The 27,806-nt window shown below is 48.2% G+C and overlaps 1 protein-coding gene and 1 long non-coding RNA gene across 2 annotated transcripts; one reads left to right on the top strand and one right to left on the bottom strand.

Annotated features, from left to right (window-relative positions):
* On the bottom strand, positions 1-27,806 carry LOC118239494. Its single transcript, XR_004771820.1, has 4 exons — positions 27,366-27,806; positions 25,724-26,036; positions 2,429-2,464; positions 1-889 (listed from the first exon to the last, which is right to left on the bottom strand). It is a non-coding gene; the product is annotated as an uncharacterized LOC118239494 (long non-coding RNA).
* On the top strand, positions 15,636-17,163 carry LOC100752761 (histone-binding protein RBBP7). The gene has a single exon (XM_027394432.2). The coding sequence runs from the start codon at positions 15,702-15,704 to the stop codon at positions 16,875-16,877; it is 1,176 nt and encodes a 391-aa protein (XP_027250233.2). The 5' UTR covers positions 15,636-15,701; the 3' UTR covers positions 16,878-17,163.

Here is a 27,806-nt window from a genome sequence, read left to right on the forward strand (position 1 = left end):
CCCATTGCAGGTAAGCAGCCCTGTCCCCCTTCCCCCCTCCCCCCCCAGACACACACAGACACACTGGCTCTGAGCTTGCCGAACCCTCCAGGGTTTTGGTGACCACCCTCTACAGGACATGTTGAGAGCAGGCTGAACCATGAGGATGGGCCCCAAAACACCAGCATCCACGTGTCTGAGTGCACAGTACAGTGAGGAGGGTGTGTGGTGCAGCTGAGAGGCCCGGGGGAACACAGGACCTGCAGGTGTCCCTCGTGCAGCAGCCCATTAACTGACCGAGTTAATTGCATTAGGCTATCCTCCCTCTATAAAAACAGTTCTCATTCTGGATGGACAGTGGGCGCTGCTCCCTGTGGGTGAGCTGCATCTGCCACGCCCACAGGCCTGACCTCTGCTGCTGGTCTTGGGAGCCACACCCTAGCCACCAAGCCCAAGCCAGGCTTTGGCCTGAGACAGGTATCTATTTACAAGCTGAGTAGGCAGGCAGGAAGGACCATTAAACTGCTCCGGGGATCTTCTGTTTCGGACAGTGACTTCCCAAGCCATCAGGATTCCACTTCCTTCTACACCGATGTGCTGGGGATGCTGAGGGAGACAGTGGTGGGCAAGAACAAGGAGCTGAAAGCCACTGGGAAGCAGAAGCCACAAGAGAGTCAATGGCTGTAGTTGACTTTGGTCTTGGCTTCCAAGGCTCGGAGAAAGAATTGGGGTGTCCCTGTAGAAGAGCTGTGCTGTGTCACTTGGGGCCCCTCCCCTGGCTTCTCACCTTCCCAGTGCAGCTTTCCTGTGGCGCCTCCATCCTTTTTGTCAGTAGCCAGAGTGGGTCTGGGTGTCCCACCAACTGTGGGACCCTCGGTGATGTTCGGGGAGGTCACAGGTCCCTGAGGGGCTATCAAGCAGAAGCTCAGTATTGGGGTTACTGACCCCACAGTCAGGCTGCCTTCATGACAGCCGGTGGCCTCCTCTGCCCCACGGGAAGATGGAAGATGTCTTCCCTGGGCTGGGGGACTTTGTCAATAATCTCTCTTTGAGAGGAAACTGGCCTCTGAATTAATTCCCTGGGTCTCAGATTGTAGCGTCTGCTTGATTTTTTGTTTGTTTGTTTGTTTGTTTTTTGAGACAGTGTTTCTCTGTATTGTTTTGGAGCCTGTCCTGGAACTCGCTCTGTAGACCAGGCTGGCCTCGAACTCAGAGATCCCCTGGCCTCTGCCTCCCGAGTGCTGGGATTAAAGGCGTGCACCACCAATGCCCAGCTTTGATTTTTTTTTTTTAATGTGTTTGTAAGATTTTTTTTAGGAGGGGGGTTGTTTTATTTCAGGGTCTCTTGTAGCCTAGGCTGACCTTGAACTTACTATATATATCTGAGAATGACTTCAAACTTATCAAATCTTGTTATTAGTTGTTATTCTGAGACAGGGTCTCACTTCGTAGCCCTTACTGGCCTGGGACTTGATACATAGACCTGGGTAGCTTTGAACTCAGGTATCTACCTGCTTCTGCCTTCCAAGCCCAAGAATTAAAGACATGCACCTGCCGGGCGTTGGTGGCGCACGCCTTTAATCCCAGCACTCCCATGTCCAACCACACAGCTTGTTTTGACACTTCAGCAGGCTAAAGGATGTCAAGTATCCTTGCCCAAAGCATGGCACAGGGACGGAAGGGACGTTGTGCCCATCTGTCCTCTCTGGTCTTGGCTTTTCTGATTACAGGAACTGGCCTGGGTGATGTCTGGGAAGGAGCCTGTCAGCACAGCTGGGCTTGACCACAGGAAACCTTCCCAGAAGGCCTCTCTCTAGAGAGAGAGGTCCCCAGGGTACAATTGGTCTGTAGCATCATCAGTGGATGCCCAACTGCATTCTGGGAAGTGGGAGGCTGTTGGGAAGTTCTGCTATGATGAGAGCAAGGATGAACAGAGTGTACAGTCTCTCAAGGGAACCAGGGAAGTGGGGAGGGAGGGCTGCCCAGCCCTGTGCGCATCTCCAGCCCTGCCTGGGAAGAGGGGAGCTGATGAGAGACCAGTGGCCTTGCTGCCTCCGGGGAGGCAATTGTGCCTCTCAAAGAGCAGAGCGGTGACTCACTAGAGCACCCCACAGCTTGTCACAAACATCTCCCGAGACATCTAACTCCCTCGGCCTTGATTCTATATTAACTCAACCGTGCTCCTAGGTTCCATAATTAATTAGGTTTCCTAGGTACCTCGAGACTAGAAGAGGGTGTCCCAACCTGTGGGCACATATATTACTAACTCCATGGGAGCTCCCACATGCACTATGAATAGAAAAAACAGCCCCCTCCATGCTCTCCTCCTCTTTGAGAACAAATTGGCATCGGTTGCTTTGTGAAAGGTGAGGGGCGGCCAAATAGCCTAGATTTGAATGATTCTAAAATGTCAAGGGCTAGACAAGAAACTCAGTGGGAGAGTACTTACCCAGCATTCATGACACCTTAGGTCTGATTCTCAGAACTGCAAAAGAAGACAGAATTTAAAATAAAAATAAAAAAAAAACAAAAACAGCTAAACTTTTTGGCACATGACTGTAATCCCATCAGAGAGCAAGACAAGACAGCTGGGATGTATATGTCCCTGTTGGTAGCACGGTTGGAGACATTAAACAGGCTCTGGTGGCCGTGCCTGGCCTGTCATCTCAACACTCAGGACATGGAGGCAGGACATGGAGGATCAGTTCAAGTTCATTCTGATGTAGCCTGGGCTACATGAAACCGTGTCTCAGCAAAAGCACAGGGCCTGGGGAGATGGCTCATCCACTAAAGCGGTTGCCACAGAGGCACTGGGCCCAGCACCCAGGTAGAAGGCCAGGCATAGGAACACATGCTTGCCATCCCAACCCGGGAAGTCAAGTGGCCAGCCAGTCACGCTTCATCCAAGGTACCCTGCCTCAAACAGCAAGGTGGGGCCGTCCAGACGGCTCAGTGAAGAAGAGTGCTTGCTGCCAAACCTGCTGACCTAAACTCAATCCAGGGACCCATGTGTCGGAGAGGATAGGTCCTCAAGTTGCCTCTGGTGTGGTCAGCAGCACATTTGATCTGTAGGTGTACAAACATGTATGCAGATATGCACACACAGAAGATAGACAAGATCTTTTAGAGAGAAATCAGGGGGCTGGAGAGGTGGCTTAATGGTTAAGAACATTGGCTGCTCTTCCAGAGGACCTGGGTTCAATTCCCAGCACCTAGCACCCAGTGAGAAACCAAAATTTTACATGTTGTTTCATTTTAGAAATTTTTTTATTCTTATCTATTTGTGGGGTGGGCTGGGCTGGGAGGGGCATTGTGTCAGCCAGCGCTGTTGCATGAATGTGGAGGTAAGATGGCAACCTGCAAGAACCAGCCCTCTCCTTCCACCGTGTGGGTTCCAGAGATCACTCTTGGGTCATCAGCCCTGGCAGTAGGTGGCTTTACACACTGAGCCATCTGGCTGACCATTTCTGTCATCTTAAATTTAACAACTCAATTCAGTTGTCAGAAATATGTAAGGAAGAAGTTGCAGAGGCAGGTCAGCAGTTAAAACTGCTTACTGCTCTTGCAGAGAAAGGACCAGAGTTTGGTCCCCAGCGCCCACATGGCAGCTCCCAATCACCGGTAACTCCAGCGCCCTGAGATCAATCTGACACCCTCTTCTGGCCTCTGAGGGCACCTAAACTCATATGCACACACCCCTAGACACACATTAAAATTATAAGATAAATCTTTTGAAAGTATGTAAGGCAGTTTGAAATAATTCAGATACAACAATCTTGTGGAGTTTTATGTGCTGGGGATGCACAGCCCACATCCATTTCAAAAAGAGCTTGTTATCTTCTGCTTTTGAGACAAGGTCTCACGATGTAGCCCTGGCTGACTTGGAATTCACTAAGTTAATCAGGCTGGCCTCAAAATCATAGAAATCTGCCTGCCTCTGCCCCCTTGGCCTCAAAGACTTAGTTTTAAATTTTATTTCAATTTATCTTGAAATTTATTTTTTCCTTTTTTGCAGTGCAGAGTTATCAGGCAAACCTAGGGATATATGTATGTGCGTTTGTGAGTAAGGGTATATGTATATGAGTTCTGCAGACACTCCCAGAATCCAGTCATGTAGACCTGGCTGCCCTCAGACTCCCTGTGCAGCTGAGACTGATTTTGAACTCCTGATCCTCTGCCTCCATATTCCACATATCCCAAGTTCTGGAATTATGGATGCCCAGCAATAAGTAAATATATATATACATATATAATTGAAGTTAATTGTATCTATTTCTTTTTCTTTCTCCTAATGTGGATAGTTAGCAAGCGTTAAGTCACATACATATTGGGGAAAATGGTGACAGGAAAGGTCTGGTTTAGTTCATGGTTCTGTTCCAATATTAATTTCTTAACTAGGGTGCATTTGCCAAAGTTATGCAACACACTAATCTTTGAAGGCGTGGGCGAAGGGTTTAGAGGAAGTCTCTGCAACTTTTCTATAAATGGAAGATTAACCAGGCGCTAATGATTTATACTTATAATCCAAACACTTGGGAGGATGAGGCAGGGGGATTGCCACCATTTCAGGCTAACCTGGGCCACCTGGTGAGTTTCGAGCCAACTGGATCTATGGTGTGAGACACTGTCTCAAGAAAAATTAATTGAGTTGGATGTGGTGGTGCATGACCTTAATTCTAGCACTCAGGAGGTCCAGGCAAGTGAATCTCTGTGAGTTTGTAGCCAATCTGGCCTAAATAACAAGTTCCGGGCTGGAGAGATGGCTCAGAGGTTAAGAGCACTGACTGCTCTTCCAGAGGTCCTGAGTTCAATTCCCAGAAACCACATGGTGGCTCACAACCATCTGTAATGAGATCTGCTGCCCTCTTCTGGTGTGCAGATATGCATGGAAGCAAAATGCTGTAAACATAATAAATAAATAAAAATCTTAAAAAACAAATAACAAGTTTCAAGCCTTCCAGAGCTACATAGTAAGGCCCTATCTCAAAAAAAAAAAAAAAAAAAAATTAGGCCGGGCGTTGGTGGCACATGCCTTTAATCCAAGCACTCGGGAGGCAGAGGCAGGCGGATCTCTGAGTTGGAGGCCAGCCTAGTCTCCAGAGTGAGTGTCAGAATAGCTTCCAAAAAACTACACAAAGAAACCCTGTCTTGAAAATCCAAATTAAAAAAAAAATTATTCCCAAAAGAAAACTGTAAACCCCCTTCTCCATTACATATGTAATCACGTTATAACTCTCTTTTTTTTTTTTACAACTTTTTTTATTTGAATTAGGAACAGGATTGTTTTATCATTATAACTCTTTTACAGAATATATGTTTAATGTCTTTTTTACTTTCGAGACAGAGGTTATATATCTAAGACTGGCCATGGATTCCCTGTGTGGCCCAGGATGAGCCTGAACTTCTGATCTTTCTGCCTCTACCTCCCAAGAACCGGGATCACAGGTTAAACCATCATGCTGGGTTTATGCAATGCTGGGAATGAATCCAGGCATTTGTGTATGCTGGAGACACGCTGTGCCAACTAAGCTACACCCCAAACACCTTACATACATTCCATGGGTGCATGGGTGGAGTTTGTTTGATTAATTTGTGTGTGCTGGGAATGGAACCCAGGTCCTCTGGGTAGTTCCGAGTTGAGAGCCAGTGCTCTTAAACCCCTGAGGCAGCTCTCCAGCTTTGTTTGATTATTTTTATCACAGAAGTTAAAATAGTTTTGTAAGAAGGTCTACCCTAAAACTAGGTATGGTGGTGGCGCATGTCTGTAATGCCAGCATTTGGGAAGCAGAGGCAGGGGGGCATCAGGAATTCAAGGCTAGCCTGAGCTACACAATGAGTCCAAGGCCAGCCTGAGTTACGAGACCCTGTCTCTGAGATTCCACCCTACAGTGAGGGCCTTGAGCCCTCCCACACTCTTATCTTTGAACTTCTATCCTAATGGCTGCTTCCAGTCACGAGACCCTATGTTCTTTCTGGGGGGCTTTAGAAGGAAGTGTGCAGCCACTTTTGCTCACTGCAGGAGGCTTGGAGGAGGTGAGAGATGGGAGCATAGGCTGGGGATGGGGTGAGGTTGGGGTTTCTGTAAGAGAGATTTACTAAGGACCATGGCTGCAGCTCAGCTGGGAAAGGCTGGGGCTTGTCTGCTGGGGCTTTCATTGGTTGGTAAGTGACTTTCATCTCCAGCCAACTTCAGCAAGGACCTTAGGAACAGCTGCTTCAGCCTGAAGGCAGGAATTGGCAGGCTGCTTCTGACCCTGACCTTCTCAGGTCCCGAAGCTGACACATGATGTTACAACACGGGACCTGCTGGTGTCCTGGAGTTCCAGGAGGGACCTCAGGTATGCCTTCTAACACACTTATCTACTTTAAGCCCCGGCTACCTGAAGCCACGCCACAAAGCCTGGCCACCATAAGCTGGTAGTCGCTGGGTAGTAGTCCTGTTCTCACAATAGGTCCTGAAGCAATCTCCTGCCTCAAGCCTCCCCCAACAGCAGAACATTGGCCTCTCTGTCCTATGCAGGCTTCGGCCTCCAAAGCCTTCAGGTGGGGAAGGCCAGTCAGCAAGAGCTCTCTGAAGCATGGAGGGACTGGGCCAGTTTGGCTAGGACGGATGCGGCCACCAGCCACCTCCACTGTCCAGATGTCAGCAGAGCCCTGCGGGGCCTGTCCTGACGTGCACCTCTCCCTTCACTGCCCCAAAAGTGCACTTTGTCTGCCGCAGCCAGATGCGCCGGCTTTGGTGCTGGCGGCCTCTAACGAGGTACATATGTGTAGCCTGGCCTGGGCCGACACTACCAGGGAGAAGGGAGGCCCCAGGGGAGAGCCGGCTGCAGCTGGCCACACGGTGAAGGAGGGAGGAGGAGATGCTTAGGGAAGGATTCCTGCTGGAAGGCCGGCTGGGGACATCTCTGCCTAAATAAGGACCTGGCTTTGAGCAGGGAGGGGCTTTTCCAGGCTCAGGAGTGCTAAGAAAGTGTGTGTAGCGCTCTCCCCCAGCCTTTTCCTAACAACTGGGGCATGTTTGCATTGGTTGTTTCCCTTTTCCCTAACCACAGAAATTATGGACAGAGATAAAAAGACAGTTTAGAGAACTCGATATAAACCAGGCCCGGCGACCCACACTTGTAATTCCGGTTTAGAGAAGTAAGGTTGCTGAGGCAGGAGGATCTCATGTTCAAGCCTGGGTAATTTTGTGAGATAAAGGACTGACAAATTGGCCCACGGCCGAGGGCTCAGGCTAAGGACAACTTTCACCAGTGAACATTTCCCAGCTGGGCGAGTGGCCTTTCTCCTCCTCTTTCATCTCTAGGAGTTTTGTTCTGTTTTCAGACAAGGTTTCATGAAATCTCCTTGAACTCGGATCCGCCTGACGCAGCCTCCTGAGTGTTGTGTTTACAGGGCTACACGTCGATCTGCACCCGCACGCCCCCCCCCCCCAGTTCTTTGCTTCCTTCCTCACAGCCCTGGCTGGAAATGGAACCCTCAACACCTCATTGGAGTGCACAAGCTCAGATAAGCAGCAAGCACTCCACCGAATGAACTACTTCCCCAGCCGGCCGTGAGTGAGTCGGGTTTCTTTCATAAAACCAAAGCTAAGGTAGAGAATCTAGAAGAGCATCCAGGAGCATGTATGCACAGTTACTGCATGGAGCTCCAGGACCCTGCTCAGGCCACACTCCCATGGGCTTTGTGTCACCCGTCATCATACAGAGCCACACACATGGTGTGTATACAGTACCATCCCCTTTGTATGAAGCCGGGGAGCACTGTTATGTTTGTCTCCTGTGGAGTCACAGAATTGACTGGAACGAGCAGGTCCCAGCTATCAGCCGTCCTCTATTCTCAATTTCAAACTCCCTGAGGCTTTGAAAGCCTCAGGCTAGATAAAGCCTGTGTTATCACAGCGTGCTTGGCTGCAAAACTTGACCCCGAGTGAACTCGGTTGGCAAGAAAATGGACCCGAACTGAGGTGAAGTTATTTATCGTCATTGGTTACACCTCTCGGCACGTGAATATTCATAGACTTCGCTCAGAGAGCTCTCTGTTTGCCCAGTGCTGTCCCAGAACCTGCCTGCCCATTTACAATACGCAGTTCAATCCGCTGACATCCTCTAAACGGTGAGTGATTTTGAATTCGGAAAACTCTCCCCAGCTCCAGGAATTCCAGTGAAGAATTATGGATCTATATTTATGAAATTTCTCTTTCAAAAGCTGATGAGCATGCCACGCATGGTGGTACACACCTGTGAATCATAGCACTTGGGAGGCAGAGACAGGAGGATCAGAAACTCAAAGTCAGTCAGGACTGTATAGTAAGTTTGAGGCCAGCCTGAACTACATGAGACCCCGTTTCATCATTCCAAAGGAACAGAGGCCAGGAGTGGTGGTGGCTCACCTTTAATGCCTGAACTCAGGAGGCAGAAGCAGGTAGTTATCTATTAGCCCTAGGCTACACTGGGCTGTATATTGAGTTCCAAGCCAACCAAGGGCTACAAAGTGAGACCCTGTTTCAAAGGACAGTGTGTGTGTGTGTGATTTTTGTGGCACACACTTGTAACTGTAATACTTAGAAAGCTGAGTGAGGCAGGAAAGTCTCAAGGCTAGCCATGGCTACCTAGCAAGTGTGAGGGCAGCTAGGGCTACGTGAGAGAGGGAGGGAAAGAGGGAAGAAGAAGGAAGGGGAGTAGAAAAAGTGAAGAAAATAAAAGAGTACAGCTAGCTCAGCATAATAGCACTCCAGGAGACTGGGGCAATAGATGTCTAAGTGCAGGCATGCCCACACAACAAAACTCTCAAAAACAAACAAACAAACAAATAAGGAAGAGGAAACCAGAGACATGCCTCAGTGGCTCAGGGAAAAATTGCTGCTCTTCCAGAGGACCCATGTTCAGTTCCCAGCACGCACATGGTGGCTCACAGCCATCAGTAACTCCTGTCCCAGGGCACTGTACACACGTGGAGCACATATGTGCATATAGGAGAAAACACCAAGAAAATAAAGGCTAAAAGATTTTTAAATAGGAGCCAGACATAAGGTGTACATACAATACGCCCCCATTTATATGAAGTTTGAGAGTAGACAAAACCAACTGGCAGAGGTGAAAGTCTACGTAGCAACTTCCCCTGGGTGAGAGTGGCTGTCCTAAGAAGTGGGTGAGGGAAGCTGACCCCACCTGGGACTATCCTGCAATCTGAAGGGCTGGAGGCTGAATGCCTGCATATACACACAGGTGGAAATGGGTCAGCCGGGCGTTGGTGGCGCACACCTTTAGTCCCAACACTTGGGAGGCAGAGGCAGGCGGATCTCTGTGAGTTTGAGACCAGCCTGGTCTACAAGAGCTAGTTCCAGGACAGGCTCCAAAGCCACAGAGAAACCCTGTCTGGAAACACCACCACCACCACCCCAAAAAATAAAGTCTGTTTTAGCCTCAAAAAGGACCAGCACCTAAAGCAGCTCTTGCTGTTTGTTGTCCTTTGTTTCTGAGACAGGGTCTCCCATATTCCAGGCTGGCCTCCCCAGTTATGTAGCCAAGACTTGCCTTGGACTCCTGAGCCTCCTGCCTTAACAAAACTGGGATTACAGATGTGTGACACCACACCTAGCTCTAACCTTTGCTTTGAAAGTACTGTATGGACAAAGAACTTTGGGGGGTCAGGCTTGCCTGGGTGAGCCTTCAATGCACCAACCCACTCACTCTGCCCCACACCCCCAGGGCACCTTGGATGCCTATAGACCCTGCCCACCTCTAGTGCCTAGCTCACAACACACCCAGACTATGGTGTACATGGATCTGGGGCTGGTGTACAGCATCCACCCACGATGCTGCCAGTCAGCACTTGCACCCAGACAATAATATCCTGTAATTGCATCTAGGATTTGGAATTTGTATCTGAGAACAGAAGGGGACAGGAGGTTCCCTGATTAAACAGGTCCGATAACAATATATTGCTAATAGGACAGAGGTAACTTCTCCCATAAGTTCTTCTTGCTCAATAGCTCATTGCAGGCAGCTTTGTCCTCCAACCCTCAAACCGGCTCCACCTCCTCCTTCCCACCTCTGTCCTATCTGGGCCCCAGAGTTGGCACACTAGGGCCTCACTTCAGCAGCCAGTACCTCCCCTGACCCGACTCTACCCACGCCCAGCCTCCCCGTGTCCACGCAGAGCGCACTGGCCTGCCAGGTGGCCTTGCTGTCCTCTGCTGCCCCAGTCCCTATAAAGAACACTCAGAATATAAACAAACAAGTCCACTTGGGGTTTTTCCTCATCTTTGCAGAATCACACTGCCCGCCAGAGGCTGCTGAGCCAATGGAAATAACCCATGCCTGTCTAGTCTAAAGTGCTAGTCACCAGCCAGCACCCTGGGCAGCCAGGGTACCATCAAGAATTAAACTTTAGCTGGGTGGCAGTGGCACACACCTTTGATCCCAGCACTCAGAAGGCAGAGGCTGGCAGATCTCTGTGAGTTCAAGGCCAGCCCGGTCTACAGAGTGAGTTCCAGGACAGCCAGGGCTACACAGGGAAACCCAGATTTGAAACAAACAAAACAAAGCAAGAACTAAACCTTAATGCAAATGTGCTTTCATCTTTTCTTCTATTTTCCTTTGGTTAATTTTATTGCTTTAGTAATTACCTGAAGTGGTTATTTTCATGTAGTTTTAAAACAATGTTCATTTATTTAATTTTTAATTGGGAAGGGGATTATTGAGACAGGATATCATGTAGCACAGGCTTGCTTCCTACTCTCAATGCAGCTGAGGCTGGCTTTGGACTCCAGGTTCTCCAACCTCCATCTTTGTAGTTTGGGAATCGTGTGTGTGGTGTGTGTGTGTGTGTGTGTGTGTGTGTGTGTGTGCCCACCGTAGTGAGCACCTGGGGGTCAGAGGACAAGCTGTGGGGGTCAGTTCTCTCTCACCTTGTTTGTCCCGGGAACTGAATGCAGGATGTCAGAACCTTTACTCACTGAACCATTTTGCTGGCCCTGGGTGGTATACTTTTTAAATTTTTGTTAATTTTCTTCAGTAAGATTATAATGTAGTGGGTTTCATTTTTATGTAAATTCATCATTATGCAAATTCATCTTTTCTCTTACTTCCTCCGTTGTTCCCACTTTCTCTAATCTCCATCCTCCTCTGACCCAGCCACTGTGTAGACCAGGCTGGCTTTGAACTCACAGAAATCTTCCTGCCTCTGCCTCCTGAGTGCCAGGACTAAAGCCTTCACTCCTGGCTAATTTTTTTTGATATAGCTATCTATAGATAGATAGATAGATAGATAGATAGATAGATAGATATAGATATAGATATAGATATGTCAGGCGTTGTAACAATTGTCACTCTTGCAAACAGGACCTCTAGTGTATGGAGTCACCTGGAGGCCCACCCTAGCATTCAAGAGAAGTTCAGAAACCAGCACTGTTGGAAAGTTGCATTATGGGTCTTTTCTAGAACACACTGAGGAAGCTCAGGAGGACCAGGCCACGAGTACTTGGTGCAGGTCATATCCCTGTCCAAGCACTAGACCTCAGCAATGGTAGTCCTGCTCCAACTCCTCAACATACAAATTCATGCTCCCATCCCCTAAAACTATATACTTCTAACCCACACCCCACACTAAAACTCCCCAGACCCACACCCTTGTACCCTCATTCCAAGCCCCAAGTCCATATACCTCAACCTCACACATACCCACACCTCAGACCCAGACCTTGACCTAATTCCTGGGGCCTTGTTCTTCTTACTTCTTCCTTATTTTGGTAGGGGTTTTTGTTTTTGTTTTTTGTTGTTGTTTGTGATTTCTGGGGGCTGGTGAAACAGCTGAGCCATTAAGAGACCTGGGATCAATTCCCAGCACCCACATCAGGTAACTTACAACTGTCTGTAACTGCAGCTTCTGTAAGCACATTGTGCAGAAAAAGCTGTGTATCCACATATACAAAATAAAAATAAATACTTAAAAAACAAATACATACATCCAGTGAGTTCTGACTATACCCCAGGCTAGCCTTGAGTCTTCAATCCTCTTGCCTCAGCCTCCCAAGTGCTGGAATTTCAGAATTTCAGGTATGCAGCCCCATGCTTGGCTCATTTATTCTGCTGGAACTAAAGGCTTGAGCGAACACACCAGACCTCATTTTTTTTTACACTTTATTTATTTATTTATTTATTTATTTATTTATTGTGTGTATGCATGAGTGGTCATGCCTGCCACAGTGGGTGTGTGGAGGTCAGGAGATGACTTACACAAATCAGTTCTCTCCTGCTACTGTGTGGGCTCCTGGGATTCAGGGTGTCAGGTTTGGCAGCAGGTAATTTTACTCAGGAAGCCATCTCACCTGTCCCCATGCCTTCTTATTTAGATAAATTTAACAGGTAATCCCAGCACGTGGAAGGTAGATGCAGGAGGATTCCTAAGAGTTCCAGGCCCACAAGATCTACTTAGTGAGACCCTGTCAAAAAGGAAGGAAGGAAGGAAGGAAGGAAGGAAGGAAGGAAAAGAAAGAGAAAAGAAAAAGAAACCTAACCCCTCTAGGTTTGCCTGCTTCCACTCACCTGCAACACATCCTAACTGGACATTTGCCATCCTTCCCTTCTATAGGAAAAAAAGCCATAAATAAATAAAAAATATCAACAAGCTGGGCAGTGGTGGCACACGCCTTTAATCCCAGCACTCGGGAGGCAGAGGCAGGTGGATCTCTGTGAGTTTGAGGCCAGCCTGGTCATCAAAGAGAGTTCCAGGACAGTCTCTAAACCTACAGAGAAACCCTGTCTTGAAAAACAAAACAAAACAATTAAAAGAAAATAATATCAATAAGTATTTAGCTTTGAACTTTGGGTTTTTCTTTTATCCACATTACACAACTTACTATACACTACATTACAATAACCAATTTACATCTGAAATCCAGGGGCAGGACAATTAGGGGACCCAGTGGGTAAGGACATCATGAGGCCCAGAAATGCCAGCATCCCAGGAATACAGAAAGGGTCTTTCTCATCTTTCTTTTCTTGCTATGTGGAGAGAGTGACCTTGAAGTCCTTGTCCTCCTGCCTCTACCTCCATAGTGCTGGGATGGCAGGTTTGTGCCATCACCCTTCATTGTTTGTGTTCTGGGGTGACAATCAGGACTTCCCACATGCTAGGCACCTCCTACCTTTCTTGCCTAGAAATACCCAATGGTAAGCTGTGTCACCTGTCCCCTCTCTCTGAGGACAAGCCCCAGGCACATGGATTTAATAGGCTAACTGTGTGACCCCAGCCCAGGATGCTGTTCTTATTAACTAGTGACTCAATGAGGCTCTGAAACCCCAGTTTCTCAACCTGGACCCGGGGCTCTGCAGCCACGCCCAGCAGCTGCCCCCAGCAGCTCCTGACTGGCTGAGCCTGCTCTCCCACTCTCCCCTCTCAGAGTCAACCCAGCCTGAGCTCTCTGCCGCTGAGTGTCTCAACCTTTTACACTCACGGTAAAAAATCACGATGGGCGTTGGTGGAACACGCCTTTAATCACAGCACTCTGGAGGCAGAGGCAGGCGGATCTCTGTGAGTTCGAGGCCAGCCTGATCTCCAGAGCGAGTGCCAGGACAGCCTCCAAAGCTACACAGAGAAACCCTGTCTCGAAAAACCAAAAAAAAAAAAAAAAAAAAGACTGGTCCAGTGTTCCAGTGTGGGGATGGTACAGGATCTTAATCACTACACTCAGGAGGCAGATACAGCTACATCTCTGAGTTCAAAGCCACACACACACACACACACACACACACACACACACACACCCTAAATGAATGAATCTTTCCCTCAGAGGTCTTCCGAGGGTTTCTCACACACTCTGATCTTCCGGGCAGATAGCAGCCTGGGCTCTGAGTGACACTCCTGGTACTCAAGGTGAGGTTCAGGCATTATCAGCAGCAGATCTGGAGAAACTATCCTGGCTGGATGTGAAGAGACCACAAAGCAAGACTCACCCCACCCTTGGTGGACTCAGAGCCCAGCAGACAGGGTCTGGACCACTAGCTATGGCTGCCTCCCTGACAGTCACTGAAGGCAGACTCTGATGACAGACCGAGACCCAGAGGCCAGGGTGCTGGCTGGAACCAAGCTGGGAAGCCATGTTTTCATGGAACTGGAGGAGCCAGCCCACGCTTCTCAACCCAGCATGCCTCTCCTGTTGGTATGCCCAGCAGTGGCTCTGGGCCACCCTGTCTCAGACCTCCCTGGAAATGAAGCTGCACCTTAAAGCAGACATGCTTGGAGCAGCCTCTCCAACTATGGGAAAGCGCTCAGCTCTCCTTGGTATAGGTATGTCTGGACCCCCTGCCTTGGCAGACAGCTGATGGCCTGCAGCCCAGGTGCCTCGCCCAGGTGGGACCTGATCTGAGAACCTGGAAGTCAAGTAGATGAACTCTGAACATCCCCCACCACACCCCTTGCCTCGGGGGACAAGGCCACACACGTGGCTTTTCCTGGAGAGACACTTTCCATTTCAGAAAATCCCTGATCTTGGCCTCTGCCCAGAAAAAAATGAAGGTGGTGTGAGCTAGAGAGGAAAACGAGCAGCTTTATCCTTCCAGGGCACAATAACCCTGGTCACAGCTGGCCTAGGGTCACAGTGACCAGCCCCCAACACACAGCTCCCCACTCAGCAGGTGACCAACCTAGAAACTACAAGCACAAATGTGCATTCTTTCCCCATGAGAAACTCCAACTCTTTAAAAGCTCCCCCACCCACAGGAGGGCAATACATTAAGCTGCTATCAGTCATCTACACTTTAACATGAATTAGCTTGATCAGTACACCAGGAAATCGCCCTAGTCCAGCCCACTACTTCTTACGCGTGCATTCATGTTTTGCTTGTATTCATTTGTGTGTGTGTGAGAGAGAGAGAGAGGAGAGAGAGAGAGACAGAGAGAGAGAGAGAGAGAGAGAGAGAGAGAGAGAGAGATCCCCTAGACTGAGTCAAAGACAGTTGTGAGTCTCCTCATGGGTGCTGGGAGTTGAGCATTGTTGAGCCCGGGTCCTCTGGAAGAGCAGCCAGTGCTCTTAATTGCTGAGCGATCTCTCCAGTCCCCCATCCCCACCCCACACACACACCTTTTTTTGAAGAAACCAAACGTGGGAGATAAATGATGGACTCAAGGTCAGACAGACAGGTAGAGCTACTCACTCAACGGCAGGAAGAGCTACTATTACTATTGTCAACAGCTGACAGGGAAGAGGAAAATAGTGAAGAGGGTGGCGCGTGTCACTTTGTCACTCAGAACTCTCACATGTTTTCCCCCAGAGCAGGCACAAAGCCGACCCAGCAGCAACCACACCCGACCCCACCCCAGAGCATAAAATGTCTTTGAAGTCTCCTGTTTTTATCTTGAAGTTCATTCAAATGCAACACTCTACCATCAAGCAGCCGGTTTGTTTGTACACCATCAAAATAACAGTGAGATCAATTTAGTGTGGTTCCCTTTCCAAAGGTGTCTGCACCTTTAATCCCAGAATTTGGGGGAGGGGCTCTTTGAGTTAGAGGGCAGCCTGGTCTACAGAGCAAGTTCCAGGACAGGCTCCAGAGCAAAACACAGAAACCCTGTCTCAAAAAACAAACAAACAAACAAAAATTATGGTTAAATTTTAAAATACAGGACAGAGTAAGATGGTACACATCGAGGAGCGTGTCATCAACGAAGAATATAAAATCTGGAAGAAGAATACACCGTTTCTGTATGACCTGGTTATGACCCATGCTCTTCAGTGGCCCAGTCTTACCGTTCAGTGGCTTCCTGAAGTGACTAAACCAGAAGGAAAGGATTATGCCCTTCATTGGCTAGTGCTGGGCACTCATACATCTGACGAGCAGAATCATCTGGTGGTTGCTCGAGTTCATATTCCCAATGATGATGCACAGTTTGATGCTTCCCATTGTGACAGTGACAAGGGAGAATTTGGTGGCTTTGGTTCCGTAACAGGAAAAATTGAATGTGAAATTAAAATTAATCATGAAGGAGAAGTAAACCGTGCTCGTTATATGCCACAGAATCCTCACATCATTGCCACAAAAACACCATCTTCTGATGTTTTGGTTTTTGACTATACAAAACACCCTGCTAAACCAGATCCAAGTGGAGAATGTAATCCTGATCTTAGATTGAGAGGTCACCAAAAGGAAGGCTATGGTCTTTCCTGGAATTCTAATTTGAGTGGACATCTCCTGAGTGCATCTGATGACCATACTGTCTGCCTGTGGGATATAAATGCAGGACCAAAGGAAGGCAAAATTGTGGATGCTAAAGCAATCTTTACTGGCCACTCAGCTGTTGTAGAGGATGTGGCCTGGCATCTGCTGCATGAGTCCTTGTTTGGATCTGTTGCTGATGATCAGAAACTTATGATATGGGACACCAGATCCAATACCACTTCTAAGCCAAGTCATTTGGTGGATGCACACACTGCTGAGGTCAACTGCCTCTCATTCAATCCCTACAGCGAGTTCATTCTAGCAACTGGCTCTGCAGATAAGACTGTTGCTTTATGGGATCTGCGCAATCTAAAACTAAAACTCCATACTTTTGAATCGCATAAGGATGAAATTTTCCAGGTTCACTGGTCTCCACATAATGAAACTATTCTGGCTTCAAGTGGTACTGATCGCCGCCTGAATGTGTGGGATTTAAGTAAAATTGGAGAAGAACAGTCAGCAGAAGATGCAGAAGATGGGCCTCCAGAACTCCTGTTTATTCATGGAGGACACACTGCCAAGATCTCAGACTTCAGTTGGAACCCCAATGAGCCTTGGGTCATTTGCTCAGTGTCTGAAGATAACATCATGCAGATATGGCAGATGGCTGAAAATATTTACAATGATGAAGAGTCAGATGTCACGACATCGGAACTGGAGGGACAAGGATCTTAAACCCAAAGTATGAGGTGTTTCTATTGAATGTATTGCTACATGAATGCTTGATTTATCAAGCGCCAAAAAGGCATTGTATAGTAGGAAATGTAAGTGGGATGGCTTATGGCGTTCTTTACCCTCTGATTCTAGCACTTTCAAGTGAGCTGTTGCGTACTGTATCATATTGTAGCTATTAGGGGAAAAAAAGGAATGTTGCTTAAGAAAGGACATCATTATTGTTTTAAAATACACATCGCTGGGTATTGCCTTTGATTAAACTGTTTTAAGTCCTCATTTTCTCAAACTTTTAAGTGCTTGCTGAAGTTCCCAAATATGCAAGGATAACTTTTACACTTTTTCCTTCCAACACTTCTTGATTGGCTTTGCAGAAATAAAGTTTTAAAATAAAAAAAAAAAAAAAAGATGGTACACATCTTTAATTCCAGCACAAGGGAGGCAGAGGCAATTGGATCTCTGAGTTCAAGGCCAACCTGGTCCACATAACTAGTTCCAGGTGAATGCAAGCTACGTAGAAAGACCCTGTCTTTTAAAAAGGGATAGGGAGGGGGTACTGAAGCCAAAAGGATGTCTCTGAGGGTTGAAGCCCTTGCTGACAAGCCTGAGTGAGATATGGTTTTGATTCTCAGAAGACTCATGATGGAGAGAAGAACTGAATTTAGCAGGTTGTCCTCTGATTTCCCCACCTGCTCCCTGACACAGACAGACAGACAGACAGACAGACAGACAGACAGACAGAAAATGAACTGGAGTGATGGATCGTCGATTAAAATCAGTGGCTGCTCTTTCTTTTTTGTTTATTTGCTTTTGTTTTGTTTCTCTGTGTAACAGCCCTGGCTGTCCTGGAACTCTGTAGACCAGGTTGGCCTCGAACTCGCAGAAATCCTCCTGCCTCTGCCTCTGCCTCCTGAGTGCTGGGTTTAAAGTTTCACACCACCACCTCTCCGCCTGGCTGCTCTTTCATATATTAGTGGTGCCTGTGTTTTTTCCCCATTGGCTTCAGTCATTTATCACACTCTTATCCTATTGGCTAGTCGGAAAAGAACTGGCATACTAATGGAGGAGCAGGAAAAAGGGCCGCTACTCCAAGTTATCAAATCCTTAAAGCAAGAGGCCTTTGTGTAAACAAAGGCTTTACCAGGAACATAATTTTTATTTGTTTGCTGTTTATTTTTTCTGACACTGTTTCTCTGTGTAGTCCTGGCTGTGGTTGAACTCACTCTGTAGACCAGGCTGGCCTTGAACTCAAGAGATCTGCCTCCTCTGTCTCCCGAGTGCTGGGATAAAAGCACAGCCATCATGCTTGTGTTTTACTCTTGGCTGGGGACTGACCTCGCAGTCTGATCTGATTGATTGGAAAAAAGACACAGGAAACAAGGGAGGAAGGGGTGGGGGTCACAGCTCAATGACATCAAATCCTTGGGATAGAGCTAGAGGTCTGTGTAAACAAGGACTTTACTGGATGAAGGGATTAAAAATTTTGGGTAAGGGTTCGAGAGATGGTTCAGAGGTTAAGAGCACTAACTGCTCTTCCAAAGGTCCTGGGTTCAATTCCCAGCAACCACACAGTGGCTCACAAGCATCTATAATGATATCTGGTGCCCTCTTCTGGCATGCAGACATACATGGAGGCAGAATGTTTTATTTATAATAAATGAATGAATCTTTTAAGAAATTTTGCATAAAAGTCTTGAAAAACAAAAGAAAAAAGAAAAAGACTCATATGATATTGCTAACAGTTCCAGGGGATCTGTCACCCTCTTCTGGCCTTGGAGGGCACTGCATACATGCCGTGCACATACACTCATGCAGGAAAAACACCTATGCACACAAAATAATAAAAATTAAGAATATAAGTAAGATTAATTTGTTGGGGTGCAGGATGTACCCTTCCTGAAGCTGGGGCTTCTCCTTGCCTCTCCTGCCACCCTCCTGTCTGGGCTGGGGTCTGCCTGGAAGATGGGCACCCTCAGTATTGTACTTGTGGAGGGTTAAGCTGGAGCTACCTCAATGCAGAGATGGGAAGGGCCGTTCTAGCCTCAGGTGGGCTGGTGACCCAGCAACGGATGAGAAGGGGCTACCCCTCCCAGCTTCTGGTCAGCTTCTCATACCTCGGACCCTATAGCCAAATAAATAAATAAGATTAAATTTGTAAAAAAACAAATGTGGGACCTGGTGGCTGAGGCCTATAAACACACCCACTTGGGAGGCTGAGGCAGGAGGATAAGAAAGCTCAAAGCCTGTCTGGAAACAGTGAGAAGTAGAGAGGTACAAATACAGCTCAGTGATGGAAGGCTTGCTTAGAAAGTATATGACCCCAGCTTTAATCCCCAGAGCAGAGGAGGAAAAAAAGTGTGAGCTGTCTGTGTCTGGGGCCTGGGGCATCCTCCACCTGAGATGTCAGCAGGATATCCAAATGTGAAGGCCACACACCTCTTACCCAACAGTGTCTAGTCTGAAAATCTAACCAACACCCAGAGCAAATGATGACCAGACAGACTGCTGTCTTACTTCTGCTGGCCCTGGGGCTGGTCTGAGCATCTTTGAAGACTTGTCCAGTTTTCACAAGGACCAGACATCCTGCCTCTCACTCCAGGCCTGCTGATTTCCTCATGATCCTTCTTGAAGAAGCTCAGATCATAACAGTAAAATAATAACCACCCATGCTGTCAGCAGGCTTGATTCATGCCTGCCTGGTCAGTTACCTACACCACCCCAACCCCTTTACCTGCACAATGACCTCCTGGAAAATAGATCTGATGACCACCACAGTGTGTGACAGATGAGGACATGAGTCCATTAGCACTAACCTAATCTAAGGTCACACTGTTGCTGGGCGGTGGTGGCGCATGCCTTTAATCCCAGCACTCGGGAGGCATAGGCAGGCAGATCTCTGTGAGTTCAAGACCAGCCTGGTCTACAAGAGCTAGTTCTAGGACAGCCTCCAAAGCCACAGAGAAACCCTGTCTCAAAAAACCAAAAAAAAAAAAAAAAAAAAAAAGAAAGAAAGAAAAACATCACACTGTTAACCTGGCAAATGGCAGGTACAGGGTTGGTATCAAGGCCCAGGCTTTGAGTCCTGGTCAGGGCAGTTGGCATATGCTGGCATGTTAGCTGTCATTGCTATGCAACTTCTATCTCCCAGATCCTCATGCAGGCTGCTTAGCAATGTTTTAGACTTTACTCCCTGACTTCGGGAAACAGGGAGGGAAGGGCAGGCTTAGGGGAAATGAAAGAAAATAGAAGATGCCACACCTAGCTCTTAGGAAGTTGACAAGCATTGCTGCGTGCAGATGACAACAGACTGACATGTGTATAACACTTGCCAGTGTTCAAACTCCTCCCATTATCTCACCAAATCTTCTCCACAACCCTGCCAAACAGCATTCATGATCTCTGCTCTGGGATGAGGAAACGGGAGGCTGCAAGTCACAAGGGGCTGCCCCCAAGATCATCTCGCTGCCGGGGAAGAGCTGTAACTTGACCCCAAGTCCTATGACAGCCCTGGGCCAAAGGGAAATGACACACAGTCTTGACAGCCCCTGACAGTGGCTTCCAACTTGCTCTGAGGACTCCTTGGTCTTTTCCCTGGAGATTGCTGCTGTCTTGCAAATAAGAGCATTTATTTTAGGATTTGGTCTGCTGGGAAAATTCTAGGGAGAAAAACCCAGGGCTTCAGCACGGTGGAAGCAGTGAGCCAGGTGTTTGCTCAGACTGTCCGCAGACAGTATTTGGAGCACAAAGAAGTTCAGCCACTTCTCTCATTAACTCATCCCCACAGGCAGGTAACTGCTGGCTGGGTCCAGACTGCTAGGGCCATTCAGGAGAGGAGACATCACCAAATATCCACATGGGTGACCATGGCATGGGTAGTTCAACAGGATGAAGAATGGAGAGGCACAGAGTGGCAAGGACAGGGGACAGGCCTTGGGGAGGCCCAGCTGGAAAGTAGGTAGATACTTTTACTGGCAGGAGATGAAAGACGGGCTCTAAGTCCTTAGGGGCCATTTGAACAGTTAGGCTGGGGACCAGCGGCTGGAAGCCATGCCTCATGTCTGTAATCCTAATCCTAAACAGACTAAAGCAGGAAGTTCACTGAGATTTTTTAGGTCAGCCTGGGCTACATGATGAGTTCCAGGCCAGTGAGGGCTACAGAGTATGAGCTTCTGTCAGCAACTGTGAGTATGCTCACTCACAGTTTTGGGGAGAGATTATGGGGAAGAGATTGTGTTCCATAATTCGGAGTACACCAAGTGTGTGCCTCATGCCTACAAAGTCAGAATAGAACACACCAGATCCTCAGGAGATGGAGTTATAGATTTTGTGAGCCAGCCAATGGGTGTACGGGGAATTGAACTCAGGTCCTCTGTAATAGCAGGATGTGCTCTTAACCACAGAACCATCTCCAACCCTGTTTTTATTTTTAAAAACAGGTATCACGTAGCTTAGGCTGGCCTCCTCCAACTTGCTATGTGTTCAAGGCTATACCTGAACTCCTCATTCTCCTGCCTCCACCTCCCAAGAAGTGGGATTACAGGCCAATGCCGCCATGGCTGGCTTGCTATTGAACTTCAGAGAAAGCAGCACAGTGCCAGACCATACAGTATTTCGTTCCAGCCCCACAGGGCATGGTATGGTGCACTATAGTCAAACCCTGCAGAGAAGTCTTTGGACAATCAGGAGAGGGAATAAAGGCAGCTGGCGGCAGGCAGTTCAGTTCAGGTCTCAGTGCTAAATATATTTTGTCTTCAGTCCTTCTAGGCATTTGGAGTCATAGATAAGGAGTTGTAGACCTAAATAGATGCCAACACTGGCAGACTTACTGCTCCGCCCTTCTGTGAGGGCTTCTTCCCAAGCTGATCACCTCAGTTACCAGAGAAACCAGGACTCAGAGACACTGAGTGACCTGTCCCGAGTCACTCAGTTGAGCAGAGGCAGGATCCCTAACAGATCCAGTCTGTGTAATTATTATTGTTGTTGTTATTGTTGTTATTATTTTGGTCATTTGGGCTGAGACAAGGCCCTGAGTGGCCCAGGGTGATCCCTATGTAGCAAAAGGTGACCATGAACTCAGGAGACTTCTGCTTCTATCTCCCTGTTGCTGTTTTCACAGACATGCTCCACTAGGTTCTTCTCCACCTAGGGAGAAGTCCATTCCATCTACTTGGTTTGGTCGACTGCATTTCAATGTTAGGATTACCCACCATAGAACAGAGACATCCATAGCAGGGCAAGTGAGTTCTCACTGGTTCTTTTAAATATTTTTAAACCAGATAGGATGGTTCATACCTGCAATCCCAGCACTTGGAAAACTGAAGCAGGCAGTCTCCCGTGAGTTTGAAGCTAGCCTTGGGATATCTCAAGTTAGCCTAGGGTAACAGTTAAAAACTCTGTCTCTCAACAAAATAGAACAACAAAAAGACCCTGCAAGAGGGTGAAAATGGAGACAGGAGGATCAAAAGTTCAGGGCAACCCTGAAGTAGACAGGGATTTGGAAGTCAACTTGGGGTCCATGAAACCCTGCCTCAAAATAAATCAATAAGTGGGCTTTTTCTTTAAAACATATTTTGCTGCCCCAATCAAGCACTCTTCTTGTACATGTGGCCACCAGACAAACCCTGCTTCCCTGGATTTCTTATAAGAAATCCGGTTTGCAAAGGTTATATGAACTGTGACACTCGACTCTGCTGGGCAACAGATGACAAACCTGCCCTTTGAGAAATAGCTGTAGAACAAGGCTCTAGCACATGCCAGCCTAGGGACAGTCAGTGCCATGGAGGCCAGAGCTGCGAGAAGGCAGAACAATAGATGAGTCACAGTGTATGTGTGTGTCACCCTTGCTCAAGGTAAAATGGGATTGTTGGGTAACAGTCAGGACAATGTCACAAGGCATGATGAGCCAAGTGCACGCCTGAGAGGCCCGTGGCCAGCACTGGATCAGAAGACAAGTGGGTGGGGCTGTGCTGGCTGGGGGCGGGGCTTGGAATTTGCTGGCGCTAGCGTGCTGCTGAGTGGTCGGGTGGTAGTCCAGCTTTTAGAGCTGGCGTCCACATCCCCAGCTGATCTCATTACACCTCGAGCAACTCCACACCCGGCTTGTTGAGCTCTCCATCAGCTTTTTTTTTTTTTTTTTTTTTTTTTTAATAAGGCAGGGGTTCATGCAACCCAGACTGGGCTCCTACGGATTCAAAGCTGTCCTTGAACTACTATCACACACACACACACACACACACACAAAAAAAAAAAAAAAAAAAAAAAAAAAAACAAAACAAAAAAAAAAAAAAAAGGAAATCTTAGCTGGAAGCCCAGCTTTGCTCCCAGCACTAGGGAGGCAGAAGCTGGCATATCTCTGTGCGTTACAGGCCAGCCTGGTCTACAACCTCTGTGAGTTGGAGGCCAGCCTTGTCTACACGCTGACCTGCAGCCCTGTCTCCCCTCTCTTGCCCCAGCTGTGGTGCAGCCTCCCTGCTGCTCTGGAAGCCCCCCGATCCTCAAGTTCTTCCTTTGTTTATCTGCTCATTTGCTCTTTCCCAGATCAAAACCTCACATGTGTGCCTCTGACTGGTGGAACCTAGGTCTCATGCCTACACTGTAGTTGCAAGGATATCTGGGAAAGTCAATATCTGTCCTTTATTTTGGGAAAGTGGGATTTATGAGGTCGGAAGACCCACACACAGGACAGTTGATCAAAGGACGCTGGTGCCCATGAGACATGACAAATGTTCCCCCAAACTGTGGCTTGGCTTATTCCCCTACAGATGTGAGATGATTTAATTACAGTACTGCCACAGTCTCACACAGGTCAGGCTGACCTCAACTCATTTGTAGTTTAAGATGACCTAGAACTCTTGATCCTCCTGAACCCTCACTCCTGCCCTGCGTGTGGGAGGGAGTCAAGAGTGGAGAGATGGTCTAGCAGTGCCATTGCAGAGAACCAAAGTTTGGTTCCCAGCACCCACCCGAGGTGGCTCACAATGGCTTTTAACTCCAGCTTCAGGGTATCTGATGCCCACACAGAGGACCCAACAATAATAAATCTTAGCCAGGTACGGTTATGGGTGGTACACGCCCTTACTTAATCCCAGCACTTGGGAGGCAGCAGCAGGTAGATGTCTGAGTTTGAAATCAGCCTGGTCTACATAGTGAGTTCTAGGCCAGTTGGGGCTGCATAGAAAGACCTGGAATCAAAATACAAAATAAAACAAAAACCAAACCCCAAAACTTGAGTGGCTGAAAAGACAAGCCAGCAGTTAAAAAAACACACTGCTCTTGCATAGGACCCCAGGTCAAGTCTCAGAAGCTCACAATACAATAGTCACTTACTCCAGCGCCTCAGGGAACCTGACACTCTGACCTCTGACAGGCCTGCAGGCACTCATATGTATACATGCATACACACACACACACACACACACAAGGACCGTCATACATACACACTATTTTAAAGACAGACAAGGTTTTGGAAGAACAAAGTCCATAAACATTGCGTAGTGACCACAGACCATCAGTTGCGGTATTCCCAGCCCCCCAGGGGGAGTCAGATCTCCCCAGCCATCACCCACGTTTTCCAGCAGAGCCAGATTCCATTCTTATGGTTAAATGATGGACGCCTGTTTCTTCTGGTCTATAGGGAGCTTGCATTACTGTGTCCCAGACCAGGAACGACAGACAAGGCCTAGCCACACCGGGGCAGGGCAGGGCTGCAGGGTGAGAGGGGTTGAGGCCCATCACAAAGACAGTCTGCAGCCTCCCCCTAACCCCCGGTCCCCAGAGAAGAGCAGCTGATGGGTTTCTGGAGCGATCCAATCCAATTATGGCCCCCTCCTCTCTGGTGGAGGCTGAGCCGCCACGCCCTTCCCCGAGGTGGAGACTGGTGGGAAGGCAGAGAGAGCGATGCTGAGCTCTGCACATATTGACCCCGCACACCTCCTGGCAGCAGTCTGGCTCACCGTTACGCTGAGGCTGCTATGACAGCGCCGGTTTCCAGGCGACTGTTCTGGGGGAATGGTCTGTTTTGGCAACCAGAGGGCCCCTGGGTAAGCCGCCCCCCCTCCTCCCGCGCGCCCTGTAGGCCGCACCATTTGCATGGCAACCTCCTCCCCTCCCAGGAGCAACTCTGCGACATGTGACAGCCGGGGTACCCGCCCCTGTTCTCGGCCAGGCCCGCCCCGCGGCTCGCTCGCTCCCGCAGCCTTGTCAAGGCCTGTCCTTTGGGAGCACTGGCTACCCGCCCAACCAGGGTATTTCCGGAGAGGCTAGTACCCTGGAGACCACGGAAAGTGATGCTTGGGGGACAAACACAAATGGGGGAGGGGTGATGAAATACAATCTTTCAAACCAGAGTCTGGTAGCATCCCAGTGCATCGTGGGTAACGGAGGATGGCTCAAAATGTTTATTTAGGTAATCCAGTAGTGAGGTCCTGGTTGGTATTCAGAAAATACCTTTTGGGTCAGGTCATTGGTAGTGTGTGAACATGGAAACCGGTGGCTTGGGCGGGGCGGAGGGGGGCACGTTTATTTTTTATTTATTTTTCTTGAGGTAGTCTCATGTGGTCCTCGTTGGCCTAAAACTTGCTATGTAGACCAGGCTGGCCTTGAACTCAGAGAAATCCACCTACTTCTGCCTTCCAAATGCTGGAATTAAAAGGCCTGCGCCACTATGCCCCGCCCAATACTGATTTGTTTGTTTTTACTATTCAAAATGTTATATTTATTCTTGAAGAGCTTTTTTGTTTTAGTAGTATATATCAATTGTACATAACAGTAAATTTCCTTATGACATTTTCACACATGTGCAGGATATATTGTGATCATGGTCATACCCCCTATTAACAAAGACTTCCTACCTAGAAATATCTGCTGGTGATGTTCTTGGGAAATATTGTCAAATACTTGGAGGGGAGTTGGTCCGTCCGAATTTCTTGGAAGAAACTGAAAGAGAAAACAGATGATTCTTTGGGGCCCTTGCTGCTTCCTGTGCACACCCCACCGAGTCCATGATGCTTAGTGAGAGGCCAGGCTGGACCTTTAGACCACAGGAACTGCCCAAGGACACTTGCCTTGACTGAAACCCAATAGGGGGCTGGGCAGGGGCAGGTCACTCCAGCTCAGCGATCACATTTCCCTGGCAGCTGTCCAAGGGGCAGTTCCCAGCTGCACCTGTTTGTAGGACGATTGCTTTTATCAGTATTGACACAGCATGGAGCCCCGGGAACAGCATTGCAATAAATAAATGAGGGGGTGGAGAGCCCAGCGAGCCGGGGGCAGCTGAAACCTATGAGGCCTTTTTCTGCTTGTTTGTCACGTCCAGTCCAATTCCCTGACCCTGGAATTTTCTGAAGATCCTACAGGCTGGCTTGTGCATAAGAGCCCTGGGTCTTAAAGAGACAAAATTGCAGAATCACCTAAGATCCATTCCTTCATGCCTGGCTGCTCAATTAGAAGCACTTGCTGCTTGTGCAGACAGCTTAGGTTCGATTCCCAGCGCCCACGTGGAGGGTCACAATTATCTGTTACCTTAGTTCCAGAGGTTCTAATGCCTTCCTCTGACCTCTGAGGGAAGCAGACACACATAGTACACACTCATAAACATAAAATAAAAATAAATCTAAAAGAAAAGCTTCCTCATACCAGCTGTCTCCAATCAGTGGATTTCAAGGTTACTCCATGCCCTTAGCTGACATTTAGTTTGTCCTGGACCTGGGCATCAAGGGAATTCTTCCCTCTGCCAACTTTATCATCAGAGAGAGGGGTATAATTAAAGTGCACATTTTTTGGAGTTATTCAAACCTAGAATGAAACCATGGCAGAGTCTAGCTGTGTGATTAGAGATGTGTTCACCAACCAGTCAGAGCCTTCACTGGAGGCTTTGGGGTGGGAAAATGCAAAACAAAACAAATCTGGGCTGACATGGGACTCAGTTTGTAGAAAGCTTGCTTAGCGTTCAGGAAGCCCTTGGTTGGATCCCCAAGGCCACAAAACCCAGGACGGCAGTGTTTAGCGTGTGCCTGTGATCCCATCACTGCAGGGTGGAGACAAGAGCACCAGCAAGTTCATGGTCATCTCTCCTGTGAGATCAAGACCAGATACCTACCCAGTCAAACAAAACAAAACAAAAGCAGATCTGGTCTATTCTGGAAACAGCAAGGAGAAAGAGGCTAACAGCATCTGCTGAGAACAGCCAAATGTGTCCCCTTGATAGCTGCCATCCTGTTCTGGTCTTCGGGAGGCCTCTGAGCTAGGTCCCCTCACCTCTGCTCCAGAGTGGTCAAGTACCATAAGGCATAAACAAAAGCTGCCCATCTGAGGCCACCTAGCCACGCCCTGAGATAAATTGCCTCTGTCAGAGCTACTTGAGGTGAGTCACTCACATGCCTGCCACAGACAGGAAGGCAGGGCTCCAAGGGGCACCCCGGTGCCAGTTGCCAGCCTACTGAGCTCCAACCCCAGTCCTTACGCCCACCAGTTACGTGCCTGTGGGAAGCTTACCACCACGATCCTGGCGTTCTTGGTATGAGGTGGAGATCACATCCATGTGCTTGCTGTTATTATCCAGTGTGTGGTGGGTGCTCCATGATGTTAGCACTTGGGGTCATTGTGCTTAATGAGGTTGGGGACCCCAGCACAGCCATCTCTATATCCCCAGATCTTTACGTTGAGTTGGCACTGGGCAGAAGGCATCACTGACTGGTGAATGAATGAATGAATGAATGGCCCTCAAAAAGTTAAAAAGCTGGTGTGGGGATGTAGTTCAGTCCCTACAGTGCTTGTCAAGTGTTCTGAAAGCCGTGGGTTCAATTCCCAGGTGCACAGAAAACCCACCAGGGACATCCAAGGCTGGCTGTCAATGCAGCTCACATGTGGAGGCTCACATAGGGTTAAAAGCCATCTTGCCTGTCCCCAAGCCCCAGAGGCAGGCAGCCTCTGGTC

This window comes from Cricetulus griseus (genome assembly GCF_003668045.3).
Source record: "Cricetulus griseus strain 17A/GY chromosome 1 unlocalized genomic scaffold, alternate assembly CriGri-PICRH-1.0 chr1_0, whole genome shotgun sequence".
Classification (NCBI taxonomy): Eukaryota; Metazoa; Chordata; class Mammalia; order Rodentia; family Cricetidae; genus Cricetulus; species Cricetulus griseus.

Excerpts from the sequence above, each read along its gene's own strand:
- LOC100752761 (XM_027394432.2), top strand. The coding sequence starts at position 15,702 with ATGACCCATGCTCTTCAGTGGCCCAGTCTTACCGTTCAGTGGCTTCCT.